The sequence below is a fragment of the Polypterus senegalus genome, chromosome 11, assembly GCF_016835505.1.
Source record: "Polypterus senegalus isolate Bchr_013 chromosome 11, ASM1683550v1, whole genome shotgun sequence".
Taxonomy (NCBI): domain Eukaryota; kingdom Metazoa; phylum Chordata; class Cladistia; order Polypteriformes; family Polypteridae; genus Polypterus; species Polypterus senegalus.
This window is the reverse complement of record NC_053164.1, coordinates 149,921,964-149,937,512: the sequence shown is the minus strand read 5'-3', so window position 1 is coordinate 149,937,512 and position 15,549 is coordinate 149,921,964. Positions and strand designations below refer to the sequence as shown.

Below are 15,549 nucleotides of genomic sequence, written 5' to 3'. Positions count from 1 at the left end.
CTGGCTTAAACCCAATTGAGCATCTCTGGAGAGACCTAAAAATGGCTGTCCACCAACGTTTACCATCCAACCTGACAGAACTGGAGATGATCTGCAAGGAGGAATGTCAGAGGATCCCCAAATCCAGGTGTGAAAAACTTGTTGCATCTTTCCCAAGAAGACTCATGGCTGTATTAGCTCAAAAGGGTCCATCCATCCATCCATTCTCTTCCGCTTATCCGAGGTCGGGTCGCGGGGGCAGCAGCTTAAGCAGAGAGGCCCAGACTTCCCTCTCCCGCCACTTCTTCCAGCTCTTTGGAGAATCCCAAAGGCGTTCCCAGGCCAGCCGGGAGACAAAGTCCCTCCAGCGTGTCCTGGGTCTTCCTCGGGCCTCCTCCCGGTTGGCGTGCCCGGAACACCTCACCAGGGAGGCGTCCAGGAGGCATCCTGATCAGATGCCCGAGCCACCTCATCTGACTCCTCTCGATGTGGAGGAGCAGCGGCTCTACTCTGAGCCCCTCCCGGATGACTGAGCTTCTCACCCTATCTTTAAGGGAAAGCCCAGACACCCTGCGGAGGAAACTCATTTCAGCCGCTTGTATTCGCGATCTCATTCTTTCGGTCACTACCCATAGCTCATGACCATAGGTGAGGGTAGGAAGGTAGATCGACTGGTAAATTGAGAGCTTTGCCTTACGGCTCAGATCCTTTTTCACCACGACAGACCGATGCAGAGCCCGCATCACTGCGGATGCCGCACCGATCCGCCTGTCGATCTCACGCTCCATTCTTCCCTCACTCGTGAACAAGATCCCGAGATACTTGAACTCCTCCACTTGGGGCAGGATCTCTCCCCCAACCCTGAGAGGGCACTCCACCCTTTTCCGGCTGAGGACCATGCTCGGATTTGGAGGTGCTGATTCTCATCCCAGCCGCTTCACACTCAGCTGCGAACCGATCCAGAGAGAGCTGAAGATCACGGCCTGATGGAGCAAACAGGACAACAACATCTGCAAAAAGCAGTGACCCAATCCTGAGTCCACCAAACCGGACCCCTTCAACACAATGGCTGCGCCTAGAAATTCTGTCCATAAAAGTTATGAACAGAATCGGTGACAAAGGGCAGCCCTGGCGGAGTCCAACTCTCACTGGAAACGGGCTCGACTTACTGCCGGCAATGCGGACCAAGCTCTGACACCGGTTGTACAGAGACCGAACAGCTCTTACCCCATACTCCCGGAGCACCCCCCACAGGATTCCCGAGGGACACGGTGAATGCCTTTCCAAGTCCACAAAACACATGTAGACCGGTCGGGCAAACTCCCATGCACCCTTCAGAACTCTGCTAAGGGTGAAGAGCTGGTCCACTGTTCCGCGACCAGGACGAAAACCACACTGTTCCTCCTGAATCCGAGGTTCGACTATCCGACGGACCCTCCTCCGCATGGGCTCACCACCTATGGGAGGGGCCAAGGAGGTTGGGTGCAATGTGAGTTGGGTGGTGGCCGAAGGCGGGGACCTTGGCGGACCTTGGGGACCTTGGCTGTCTGATCCTCGGCTACAGAAACCCACACTGTTCCTCCTGAATCCGAGGTTCGACTATCCGACGGACCCTTACTCCCCATGGGCTCACCACCTATGGGAGGGGCCAAGGAGGTTGGGTGCAATGTGAGTTGGGTGGTGGCCGAAGGCGGTCTGATCCTCGGCTACAGAAACTGGCTCTTGGGACGTGGAATGTCACCTCTCTGAAGGGGAAGGAGCCTGAGCTAGTGCGCGAGGTCGAGAGGTTCCGGCTAGATATAGTCGGACTCACCTCGACGCACAGCTTGGACTCTGGAACCAATCTCCTTGAGAGGGGCTGGACCCTCTACCACTCTGGAGTTGCCCCCGGTGAGAGGCGCTGAGTAGGTGTGGGCATACTTATTGCCCCCCCGACTCGGAGCCTGTGCATTGGGGTTTACCCGGTGGACGAGAGGGTGGCCTCCCTCCGCCGGGTGGGGAAGGGTCCTGACTGTTGTTTGTGCGTATCGCCGAACAGCAGTTTGGAGTATCCACCCTTTTTGGAGTCTCTGGAGGGGTTGCTAGAGGGCATGCCTTCTGGGGATTCCCTCGTTTTGCTGGGAGACTTCAATGCTCACGTGGGCAATGACAGTGAGACCTGGAAGGGCGTGATTGGGAGGAATGGCCCCGATCTGAACCCGAGCGGTGTTTTGTTATTGGACTTCTGTGCTCGTCACGGATTGTCCATAACGAACACCATGTTCAAGCATAAGGGTGTTCATATGTGCACTTGGCACCAGGACACCCTAGGCCTCAGGTCGATGATCGACTTTGTGGTCGTGTCGTGGACTTGCGGCCATATGTCTTGGACACTTTCGGGTGAAGAGAGGGGCGGAGCTGTCAACTGATCACCACCTGGTGGTGAGTTGGCTTCGATGGTGGGGAAGATGCGGTCAGACCTGGTAGCCCCAAACGTGTTGTGAGGGTCTGCTGGGAGCGGCTGGCAGAGTCTCCTGTCAGAAGTAGCTTCAACTCCCACCTCCGGCAGAACTTCAACCACGTCCCGAGGGAGGTGGGGACATGAGTCGAATGGGCCATGTTCCGTGCCTCTATTGTTGAGGCGGCTGACGGAGCTGTGGCGCAAGGTGGTGGTGCCTGTCGTGGTGGCAATCTCCGAACCCGTTGGTGGACACCGGCGGTGAGGGATGCTGTCAAGCTGAAGAAGGAGTCCTATAGGACTTTTTTGTCCTGTGGGTCTCTGGAGGCAGCTGATAGGTACCGGCAGGCCAAGCGGAATGCGGCCGGTTGTTGCTGAGGCAAAACTTCGGGCATGGGAGGAGTTTGGAGGCCATGGAGAGCGACTTTCGGACGGCCGAGGAGATTCTGGTCCACCGTCCGGCGTCTCAGGAGGGGGAAGCAGTGCAGTGTCAACACCGTATATAGTGGGGATGGTGCGCTGCTGACCTCGACTCGGGACATTGTCTGTCGGTGGGAGGAGTACTTCGAAGACCTCCTCAATCCCACTAACATGCCTTCCAATGAGGAAGCAGAGCCTGGGGACTCTGAGGTGGGCTCTCCCATCTCTGGGACTGAAGTCACCGAGGTGGTCAAAAAACTCCTTGGTGGCAGGGCCCCGGGGGTGGATGAGATACGCCCGGAGTTCCTTAAGGCTCTGGATGTTGTAGGACTTTCTTGGTTGACACGTCTCTGCAACATCGCATGGACATCAGCTCAAAAGGGTGCTTCTACTAAATACTGAGCAAAGGGTCTGAATACTTAGGACCATGTGATATTTCAGTTTTTCTTTTTTAATAAATCTGCAACAATTTTAAAAATTCTTTTTTTTTCTGTCAATATGGGGTGCTGTGTGTACATTAATGAGGAAAAAAATTAATTTAAATGATTTTAGCAAATGGCTGCAATATAATATAGAGTGAAAAATTGAAGGGGGTCTGAATACTTTCCGTACCCACTGTATTTAAATATTCTCCTATTCTAAGTTCTTCACTTTCTGTCACACAGACCAGCAACCACCTCCTGGGACCCAAGCCCTTCCCTCTTGATCGTTTGCTGGCTATATTCTACAGCATTGTGGACAGCCGTGTTGCTTCGACTGCCAATATTTTTTCCCAGGTCAGTGAGATGGAAATTTGTCCTTTGTGGAAAGGATACTGCTTGCTATTTGCTAAAGGTTAAGATTGTTTATTTTAAAATGTGCTGTTGAGTGGCAGTAGTGGCTGGTATTTTTTTTAAATTCAAGCTTTTAATCACAGGTTTGTATTAGAACATTGGGACATTAGAATACTCTAAACAAGAACAGGTCATTCAGCCCAACAAAGCTCGCCAGTCCTATCCACATATTTCTTGCAAAAAAACATCAAGTCGAGTTTTGAAAGTCCCTAAAGTCTTACTGTCTACCAGACTACCTGGTAGCTGATTCCAAGTGTCTATCATTCTTTGTGTAAAGAAAAACTTCCTAATGTTTGTGTGAAATTTACCCTTAACAAGTTTCCAACACTATCCCCGTGTTCTTGATGAACTCATTTTAAAATAACAGTCTCGCTCCACTGTACTAATTCCCTTTATAATTTTAAACACTTCAATCATGCCACCTCTTAATCTTCTTTTGCTTAAACTGTATAGGCTCAGCTCTTTTTATCTTTCCTCATAATTCAAACCCTTTACCCCTGGAATCAGCCTAGTCACTCTTCTCTAGGCCTTTTCTAGTGCTACTATGTCCTTTTTGTAGCCTGGAGACCAAAACTGCACACAGTATTCAAGATGAGGCCTCACCAGTGCATTATAAAGCTTGGGCATAACATCCTTGGACTTGTACTCCACACATCGTGCTATATAACCTAACATTCAGTTAGCCTTCTTAATGGCTTCTGAACACTGTCAGGAAGTTGATAGCTTAGAGTCCACTATGACTCCTAAATCCTTCTCATAAGGTTTACTCTCAATTTTCCGACCGCCCTTTGTGTATTCCAACCTAACATTTTTACCTCCTATGTGTAAATCTTTACATTTACTGACATAAAATTTCATCTGCCACAAATCTGCCCAAGTCTGTATGCTATCTAAGTCCTTCTGTAATGATATAACAGATTCCAAATTATCTGCTAATCCACCTATCTTGGTATCATCTGCAAACTTCACCTGGTTGTTACCTATATTCCTATTTAAATCATATTTTTATATATATATATATATATATATATATATATATATATATATATATATATATATATATATATATATATATATATATATATATATATATATATATATATATATATATATATAGCAGCGGCCCTAGCACTGACCCAGTGGAACACCACACTTAACATCGGCCAATTCTGAAGAGGTTCTTTGCACCATCACCCTCTGCTTTCTGTGTCTGAGCCAATTCTGCATCCATCTAGATACATCTCCCTGAACTCCTACTTCTTTTAATTTGATGCCCAACCTCTCATGTTATGTTTAATTAGGCTTCTGATTACTCTGCTTGCAGTTTCTGAACTTAGATGTCTATACTGCCCTTTTTTTCTGAATATATTGTTGCTGAGTTAAACAAATGCACAAAAGAAATGACAACTAACTTTAATGAAACAAGAGGTAAAACCAAGAAACACAGCTTCCTTACACAGTATGGTACAACATATTGTTTAACCACAGTATCATCTTTTGTCCTCCTTTACTGCACTTGCTTAATGTGCTTCTCTGTTATATCTGTTTCAGTAATACACTTTTTTAGCATTTACACAAGGCAAATTTTGGGGGATTTTTAACTGTTGTATCACCTGGTTTTCATAATTTCCTAAATTACTGGAGGTATTTAAAAAATGTTAAGCAGGCCATATTTATTGAAGAGGTCCTAGATTTCTGTATTAAGTCCATGAGGGATAATTTCATGGCATGTAAAAGTAATCAAACCCAGAAAAATTCTATTGTGGTTAACCACTCTGCCTTACAGTTCTAGGAAACTGTGTTTTGATTGTCAGCTTTGCCACTGTCCGTGTGCCGTTTGCATGAGCTTCCAGAGTTCCAGTGTTGGTACAATCTTTCTTGGAATACTATGGTTTCTTACAACATGTCACAGATATTCTTGTATTCTATTATGTGTACCAATAACTTAATGAGTGGTTCAGTTTATTCTTATTGAGTGTACGTAAAACAGCCCAGAGCTGTATGCAATAGTAACTATGATGTAAAAGACACACAACATAAACATAAAATATACTGTAGAACAAACTCGCCTGCAGCACCCCAACCCAGTAAATGACAGTTGCATGAAGAGAGAAAATATTAGAGCAGTTTTTGATTTGGTACAGTAGGTGGCAGCATTGGTTCATTTTCAAATGTTGCTTCCTAAACTTGTATATTAAGTTTGAACAATGAAGCATGATTCCTCATTCTGACACGTCTGGAGTGTCAGATTTCTTGATGGTGAATGTGTGCAGCTGTCTCAGTACCTAATATGCATTCACATTGTCATGTTAGAGCACCACTGGTTCATAGGTGTGGACCGAAAATTCAGTGGATCTTAACTGCATTTTTACCAGTGAAAATCAGAACCTACTTAGTCAGCTGTGCCTCTGCAGTGACCAATATTTACCCATTTTCCTTGAATTCTTCTGAATGATTATAGACCAGGTGTACATTCTTAGAGAAAAAGAGAATTGAATGTATTGCAAGTAGGAAACTGGAAATATTTAGCAAGAAGCAACAGAAACAAGAGTGAGTTAAGAGCTGATAAGCATCTGCTTTATTTATCTTAGACTTTTATTTTTGGGTCTGTGCTCACTTTTAGTTTATTTTGACTCTGGCAGCTCCTAAATCCATGTCCCATTGGACATTGGACAAGAGGCTGGCACGACCTCTTGTTTACTAAGCCTGTGCTAAGTCTATACCTTACTTGATTGATTGTGAGAATTGCACCCACCACATTTGCCCATGTTTCTCTTAGGGAAATTTTGTTTTTTAGTATTGAGAGTACAGTCAACGAGTGATAGTGTTTGTTACTGGATTTGTCAGTGCACAATTCTGTTACCTTCTATATCCATCCATCCATTATCCAACCCGCTGAATCTGAACACAGGGTCACGGGGGTCTATATGATAGATATATTTTGTCTACTCACTACTTACTGTCAAAAGAATTTTTTGTAAATATTTGCAGACCTGAAACATGTCTTTATTTGTGTTTATTATTGTTATTAATTATTGTGAATGCCTGTTCTTTCTGATATGATATTCATGACTTACAGGTATATACTATGTAAGCTTCAGCACCATGGCTAGTGCCACTGTAAGGATAGCCAAGAATAGTGAGGAATGGCTACTTATGACCCCTATTGACATAGGTCTAATGGAATCAATGGCTTTTTCAAAGAGTTAGGAGATTGCTTCTTAAGAGAGACTGGCAATTCCTTTTAAACAAGGTCGGTGGCTTGCTTAAAGAGCATCTGAACTTCTCCCTACTAAAGTGCTGATTTCTTCCATAATGACCAGAGTGGTTAAGAGTATTACGCAAAACTGAAATGTGAAAATTTTGTCATAAATAATAAAAGTACAGGGTGGTCCAGATCTAATTATGCATATGACTTTGATTTATGTGGGGATGATTCCAGTTTGACGCGAAGACGATTCTTCATGTTGTCAGTTCGCATGCTTCTCGATGGTCCATGATTTTTCGGGTGATTTTTTTATGTAATAAACTTAATAAGTTATAGCGTAATGAAAATTGCATAATTAGATCTGGACCACCCTATAGTAGTACAAGGTTGCGGAAATATATTAAAACAAGTAGATTTTTATTTTTTTTAGAAATGTATGACCCGCACCTATTTATTTTTTCTATTAAATGAATTTCCAAGAAAGCAGCATAATACAGAGTGTGTTTCTTTCTCCCGGTGACAACAGAGTCTGTTTGGGGCCTGGAGGTAATTGCTCAGGATGTTTTACACTTCTCTCCTACAATTAATTTGTTAAAAATGTCTACCAACTTATATACCTTTCTGCCAGTATTGGCATTCTCTTCCCAAGAAGTCTTTACTATAGGCTGTGCCCTTTCTTTCTATCTCTCTTTCTTTCTCTTTCTTTCTGCAACAAACATCAGTCTCACCTCAATCATGACAGCATCTCTTCCATTATTCAGTCATTTTTATGACTTTCTAGATTTATTCCTTGTTTCATGCTGCTCAATTTTTAATACTTGACATGAAATATGAATGTATGCTGCTTGCAAGCTCTGTTCTTTTTGCTACACCTTAGCATCACTGAGAGCGCCTTTGAAGGGAGTAGTCTCTGGTGGTCCCATCTTGCTAGTGCACTTTGTAGACCTGGAGCCACAGGTGCAAGCGTGAAGGAGTAGCTTCACATACACTACTTTTTCACACAGAGACATAGAATAGACTATTTTCCATTATTCAGTGCTGAACAAAATGTATCAAGAAGGATAATGTTTTTATCATATAGGAGTAATTTGTCATATTGGAGTAATTCTAGCCACCCATTAGAGGTAGCAAATTGTAAGAAGGATAATTGATAGATAGATAGATACTTTATTAATCCCAAGGGGAAATTCACATAATCCAGCAGCAGTATACTGATACAAAGAAACAATATTAAATTAAATAGTAATAAAAATGAAAAAAATTAAAATAAAATTAATGTTAGCATTTACTCCCCCGGGTGGAATTGAAGAGTCGCATAGTGTGGGGGAGGAATGATCTCTTTAGTCTGTCAGTGCTAGCAAGACAGTGACAAAAGTATATATATATATATATATATATATATATATATATATATATATATATATATATATATATATATATAAGAACTTAAGTCTGTGTAGTGTCCTCCTTTCACCTCAACTCAATTTCATTGTAATTTCCTTTTATAATAAATACAATTTGAAGTCATTCTGTGTTTCAAAGTGTTTGTTGATCATGCTGTTGACAGCAACCAATTACTTTTCATACCTGTATACTGAAATAGACACTAGTCAACCAAGTAAATCATCTTTGCATTGGTTTTACTTGTCCTCCTCATCTCCAGTTTGGTGACAACAAAGAGAGTTTGTCCAGGCAGATCTTGGCCTGTGGATGTTTCATTAATGAGGTGTCTTTTTGATTTGAATCATAGATTTAAATTATATATAAGCTGTCACTGAATTGGCTTTAAGGAAATGACATGTCATCTTGCGGTCTTTCCTGAAGACTATTGTCAGTCTATGGGCAGTAAGCAATGGAGAAAAAAAGGGGGACGCATGCAGCACTGCTTGGGGTTGTCCTGACTGTCATGAGTGTATAATGAAGTATTTTATAATTGCCCCCAAACATCCATTGAATGACCTTGACTTGTTCCATTGTGTGCTGATGCTGCTTTTCAGAAGTAACAAAAATTCGCTGTTGACACAAAGGCTGTGGACACATAGGTACATCAAAAGTATTTTCTATCATGTAATCACACAAAAGACACTGAACAACAGTGAACAGATCAGGAATCTATGAATAAAGTGCATTTCAAAACATGTAACTGTTTTTTTTAAGTAATTGATTTTAGCATCTATTTAGTTTGCTTTATAATGTCTATGTGCATATTGATTCTTATACCATTTTCTAAGCAAACTTAATCCTAGGTAGGGTTGGGGGGGGCTGGAACCTATCCGAGCAAGCATTGGGCACAAGGCAGGAAAACCCCTGAGCAAATTTCCAATTTGATTCTTATTGTTTAATCTTTTAACTGAGAATTCCTACTTTTTTTTTTTTTTTTGACACTTTACCATTCATTTTTGGTTTACTTTATTCTGTTACCTTGTTTGTGAAAAAGCTAAATTTGAAAGATAAACACTCTTTCAAAAATGTATAGCTGTTTATACACAAAGATCATTTTAGTGCAAGCCTCTAATACCTCTCATAATGTACAGTATAAGACTACTTCTGAAAGTTACATGTACTTTAATTTATGTAGTAAAGTTACATTCCTAGATGATTTAACGTAACAGAAGTAATTTTTGAAATTATGGTTTTAAAGCTTTCAATTTCTAGGCTGTCTATAGCATTTCTGTATAAACTGGTAGTTGCATTTATTTAATTACAATGTCATTCCATTTGTATTTATTTTATATAATTTAATTTATTTTTGTATAGTAATCTTTAGTGAGTATAGGCTCAGAATGTATCTATAAGTGGACAGCTGTAATGCCGTATCAGAAATAAACCATAAATCATTTACGTACATAAACACGCAAATTTGGTTAAGCACACATTAAAACAGGACAATTCCAACTTGATTAACTTATTTATTGACAATATGTCTTTTGAAATTAAAACTGAGGTATAGGTAGTTGACAAAGGAGGTGAGGAAATCTCAAACATCAGTCGAAGGCAATGCTGAAAAAAAAATAAACAGTGGTAAATGTCAGTTAAATCAGCCAAAATCATGGTGCTGATGACACCCTCATCTTTATAAATACAGGTATATGTCGAGCTGATGTCAAAGCTTTCATGGATTGTAAGGCTGCCAGTATCCCTATGGTGACGTCTCGTGGGCAGGAGTAGAAGTTTAGAAGTAGGAAAGTGTACAAGAGTGGCACCAAATGCCACAGCAGAATATAGAGAAAAGAAAAAAAGCCATCAGTATCATAATGAATGTTAAGTCTGTAGCTTTGTGCAAATGGCTAACGATGTAAGCAGCCATTTTAACCTCTTCCCGTACTGTACAGTAAATATGATAAGAGGTACTTTTAATGATTTTAGTGACAGAAGAAGAGCAAATAATATAGTAGTAAAACATAAAAATTGGATAAAACCTGCATGTGTGTGTTGGTTTGCATGAATATTTGCACTTAGGTTAAACTTGCATGTTTGTTTATCATTCCACTATAAGGTAATTTTTTGGAATTGAGATTATTTTTAAGAAAACAAGCCAGGGAACCAGCAAGGAAGGCACTAAAGGTGTCTAACATGATTATACTTTCAGTTCAATTACTTATTGATGTCCTTAGTGAAATGGACAATACCAACCACTTGCTAGGTGAATGATGATACTGTGACCATGAAAAGGTGATGGGTGTCATTTGAGCAGTCATTCGATGTGGAATTCATGAAAAGCAAGTGTGTGTGGATAGAGAAACTACAGGGAAAGAGGAACAGCATGACAGCTAAGCAAGTCTTGAAGATCTAGCTCTTCTGTAAATTGAAGAGAACTGGATCCTCCTCCCCTGACCCCTGTACTCTTTACTGCTTCTCATTTTGCCTCCCACTCATTGTGCATCCTTTTCCATGAATAAAACAAGTATTCTTTATAGCCTTCTTTAACTTTACCCTGATTTATTGTGTGTGTTTAAATTGAAAAAATTTAGGTATGAATGAAAGACAAATGTATATACTGCATGTAGTCTCCACCTTGAATTGGGTGTTTTTATTTTTTTTTCTGCCTATCTCAATAAATGTAGAATTGACATTTGAGAATAATTAAAAGGTAAAGCTGCAGCAGCACATCCTTGGGGACCCAGATTAGAATGGTGTATGCTTTATGAGCAGTGCTGGCAGTGTGTGGCATCACCTGCTCAGCTCGGAGAGCTGCCAGACCGCTAACAGGGATAGTGTATACAGAGTAAGAGTGAAAAGTGTGAGGAGAGTGAGAATGAAAGCAGAGTCCAGAGTTGTACCATTTTGCTATTGTACAGGATTTAAGAAAAGAAATTATACACAGGTGAATATTGCTGTTTGTCCCACTGTTTTTAATCATGTCCTCACTTCCAACACGCTCCCTGGAACAATCTCTCCACCTCCAACAACACATTCTGAATGTGTCTGAGTGCGAGACCTACTCCACACAAGGAAAGAGGTGTGTGAGTTGATAAGAGGCAAACAGCAGTTTGTGCTTACCAGACTGATTTCAGGATTGTGTGTCACCATGAAAAGTGGAAGGAGAACTGTAACAAGACTGAAATATTTTTCTCAAGTTTATCATAAGTATCTATGGTTGTGAGAGGGTCTCACCAATTTGTCAAATAGGCCAAGTAGAATAGATGCCGATGTTCTTTGTCCTTGCTCTTAAAATTCCTTTTGTTGTTAAAGATAAATATCAGTTCCTCCAATAGAAAACCTAACTCTGTCTACCCTTGTGTTTTAGATCTCTTCTTTAGTGACCCTGCAGCTGTTGACTTTAGTGGGACACAGTGACCAACTGGATAGTCCCAAATATAAATGCACAGTGTCCATGGACTTCATATGTGCCGTTGCCAGGTATGTCGGATTAGGAAAGTGTGCAGAACCTAGTTTGAGACTGTTGTAGGTTTATTACATCTTAAGCTAAATGTTGGGTTATTCAGTACAGCTGCCATGTAGATTCATAGGGTCATTATTGTCACATGTACAGAGTATGTCACCACTCTTTAGTGCCATGACTAATGAGTATAACAGAGTATGTACCACCAAACTGCCCTGAGAAAGCTAAAATTTGTATTTCATCACATTTTGTCCCAATACACGTCTCTGGCTTACACTTTTGTGCAGTTAGGTATGCCACCAGGCCGTCATACCCTTAATTCAGGAAATATTTGTGATGCTGTTAATCTGATTTTAAATGTACATTTTGATAGTCAGTTTATGAGTCATCACAGGTTGGCCTCGGTGGCCTCTTGGTTATCAATCCATTGGCTACTTGATGTCTGACTGATTGACTAAACTATGCTTGTCTATGACTTTGTATCTCTTCTTTCAGGACAGTAAACTTCGACGTAGTCCGATATTTGTATGACTTCCTGTAGCCCTGACAGACAGCTGTTCTGGAGTCAGATGTCAAGGCCTGCCTCTCTCCTTCATTGGCTGTACACATTTGTTACATAATAAAGTAATTTGTCTTCATTCTTTATGAATCCTGTGTGTTTTTAATACACTTGTGGGATGCATGTGGACACTTAATGAACTTCTCTGGTTTTCTCATTTTATGCATTGCTGATGTTTAGATCTGTAGGTGCCATGGGTAAAAGAATGAACAGCAAGATATTTGTGTGAATACCCTTTTTTTTAAAAAAAAAAAAAAAAAAGCTGTTAATAGTCTGGGGTCTGGTAGCATGTTCTGTTCGCTTCAGTCCGAGTCTTTAACTTTTTATAGGTTTATAGGGCCATTATTAGTAAAAGATTTATTGTTTCTAAGAGGTTCAAATACAAAATAAACACTTCAGCCAGTTCAAGTCTTTCCATGAAAGTGCATACTTTAGTCAGCCTGTATGGCAAGATGACTATTCTAAAGTGAAGACTGGTTTTAGTGTATGTGTGCTAAACTGCATATAGTTTAAAAAAAATTGAGATCATTTGAATAAGGGTGGCTGTATTTTTTTTAGATGATGATGCATGAATTAAACTTCTGCTCCCCTATGTGAGTTTTGTCAAGAATGGCTCATTTTGTGCTCTTTGTTAATTGACCTTCACTATGTTCAGCTCATGAAATCTTCCAGCTCCAATTTGCCGTCCTGGCTGGAATAATTTTTTCTTTGACTTAATTTGTCTCGAGGGACTTGGTAGTTTCCAGTATTTTACACCTCATCTGACTGTAAATGGTTACTTGCTTAGTACGTTTAGGTTGAGGTAATCTTTCATTGTTGCATTGTGGGTTCATTTAAGATTTTGTTTTTGTTTGTTTTTTAATGTTAAGAGGTTGGAGTGTGTTTTTATGTGCAGTTCAGGACATTTTGTTTAAGGTAAGATGCTGGATTCCCTTGTTTATCTTTTGGATCAAGCTCAATTGCATCCATTTTTGTTGGTGCTGTTTTTTCCACCTTTTTATTACAATTCATGAATAGCATTAAGTCCATTGTGACATGGCAGACTCCACTTGCAGATGAGTGGCAAAAGTAACAGTTTAAAGTCCAGTTTGGACAAACAGCAATGCAGAAGACACATAGGGTAATTCAACTACTGCAACTAAGGCTCTGTGCAAAGTTACTGGCAAAGTGTGAGCCACAGACCAGTCATGATCAAAGCAACTTGTTCTTTCTAAACTGAAAGGACAGGACAACACATTGCTGTAGAATAATTTACTGTAGTTGCAACTCATGAAGATTTAGATAATTTTTCACCCAGGTTCTAACGGGGTAAAAAAGTCTTAATTTGTGAGCCAACTGAAAAAGTAGCAGTGCATAGGTACATTTAGAAATGTTTACTTTTTATAGCATTATTGCATGACTCACAGTGTTAAGGATGCTGTTAAATACTGTACAACAATATTAAGAATATAAAAACTCAGACTCAAAAGTAGTAAATTACATAATGTACTGTTCTTGCAGAAGGCTTGGTGGCAATAGAAAATTAATTTAGGGCGATTAAAATTCTGCGGACCCATTTTTTTTGTGTGAATTGAATAACGTGTCTCCCCATTTACAATTCTTCATTTATGTAATAAATGTTAAACTGTATAAAATAAAATTCATAGTGTGCTTTTTTTTAATGGATTGTAATTTATTAATGCATATTTTATTCCACATCAAACCTATTCAAAATGTTACATTGTATTTAAAAAATGTACAGTATAGCTTTCACCAACCTGCTTAGTCCATTTCAGAATTGCAGGGGGCTGGAAGTTACCTGTTCAAAATCATTCAGAAGGCCATTGCAGGACCCACTCACTTACACACAGTCAGTTTGGAGTTGCCAATTAATTGACCCAAATATATTAACAGTGTTTTGGAGGACAACACATGCAGGCAATGACCAGGGCACAATATTAGAATCCAAGATACTTGGGATCTATTAGACAGCAGGCTTAACCACTGGCCATCATGTTCCCCAGAATTAGCTGAACCCTATCTACACTGAAATGATTTCACATATTCCTTTCTTTGATAATATATAATTTACTTCTGCACAACTGCTCACTTAACATTTTGTACACAATATCTTTTAACATAAAGCGTGTTTGCATGTAAATTTTACCAAGAATGTAAGTTAAATTTTCTGTTCCTCCTCCTTCTATTTTCACAAACCCACTTATTCCAAAACACGTGTTAAAGTGGATCAAAGCAACATTGGGCGCAGGAATCAACCCAGAAGGTGCGCTAGTCCTTTAAAGTGTCTCAGTTCATTTGATGAACAGTTGTTCCACACTATACTCTGCCATATCCATTGTAATGTTTTTTAAAGTATAGATTGCCTATATATGGACTGCATTTCTATTTAACGTGCTGCACGTTTTTGAACTAAACATTTGTTCACATTTATCACGTTTCATAAGTATACAAATTGGTATACCGTACTTTAACTTGTAATTGTACATTGCTACTGTGCAACACAACGTGCATCCAATTTTTTGTTTCTGTATATTTTCACCTAAGTATAACATACTATAATTTTTCCAAGCATCCACCTATACTTCCATTTTCTAACACATATAACCCTCCCTTCATTACAAATATACATGATTTTTGTGCAAGTCTATTCATATATGGATTAGAATATTTTTGCATAATCAAGCTTGTTTATGAATATAATGTTTTCTTTAACTGAATGGTTTAAAATTACTTGTTGGATGTTGACGAGTGCCTAGTCAAGCTGATGTTAAATTGGTGTTATCAGAAAATTAATACACTGATTTGTAACGCTACCTGATCTATCCCCAGTTCCCCCCACCCCCCTATTTGTTACTTTGTAATATAGCCAGGGGTCTATTAAATTCAAAACTGTTTCAGTGTAATCCACAAATATGTATTTTCCCCCATTTACAATATGATCCATTATACTAAATGTGAACTAGTATTTTTATTTTATGGTGCATGGTTAAAGAAAACTTCTTTGTTTAACACGACTCGTATATTAACTGTAATGTGACCACAAACGGCACAACGACGAAAAAGTCACTAAATTATAATTTGCTTATCACACACTATAATCGTATTCATTGATTCTACAATACACTGGCCAATGTATTTCTTTATGTGCTTCCATTTTTCTCAACCTGTTAATGTAACCTTAAAGGAACCCAGCATCCCTACGTGGTTTGGTACAGGTTCCATCTGCTTACACGTCCCCCAGCAGCTAGTGCACCAAAAGCCCTTTATGTT

General features: G+C 40.1%; 1 protein-coding gene across 2 annotated transcripts in view; it reads left to right on the top strand.

The window, feature by feature from the left end:
• Window positions 1-12,362, top strand: part of orc5 (origin recognition complex, subunit 5) — a 32,595-nt gene extending 20,233 nt beyond the window's left edge. For both annotated transcript variants that reach the window (XM_039769865.1, XM_039769864.1), the window contains exons 13-15: window positions 3,502-3,612; window positions 11,625-11,737; window positions 12,216-12,362. In XM_039769865.1, coding sequence (XP_039625799.1) covers window positions 3,502-3,612; window positions 11,625-11,737; window positions 12,216-12,261 — 270 coding nt within the window. In that variant the 3' untranslated portion in view covers window positions 12,262-12,362. The remainder of the gene's footprint in view (window positions 1-3,501; window positions 3,613-11,624; window positions 11,738-12,215) is intronic.
• Window positions 12,363-15,549: the final 3,187 nt, after the last annotated feature.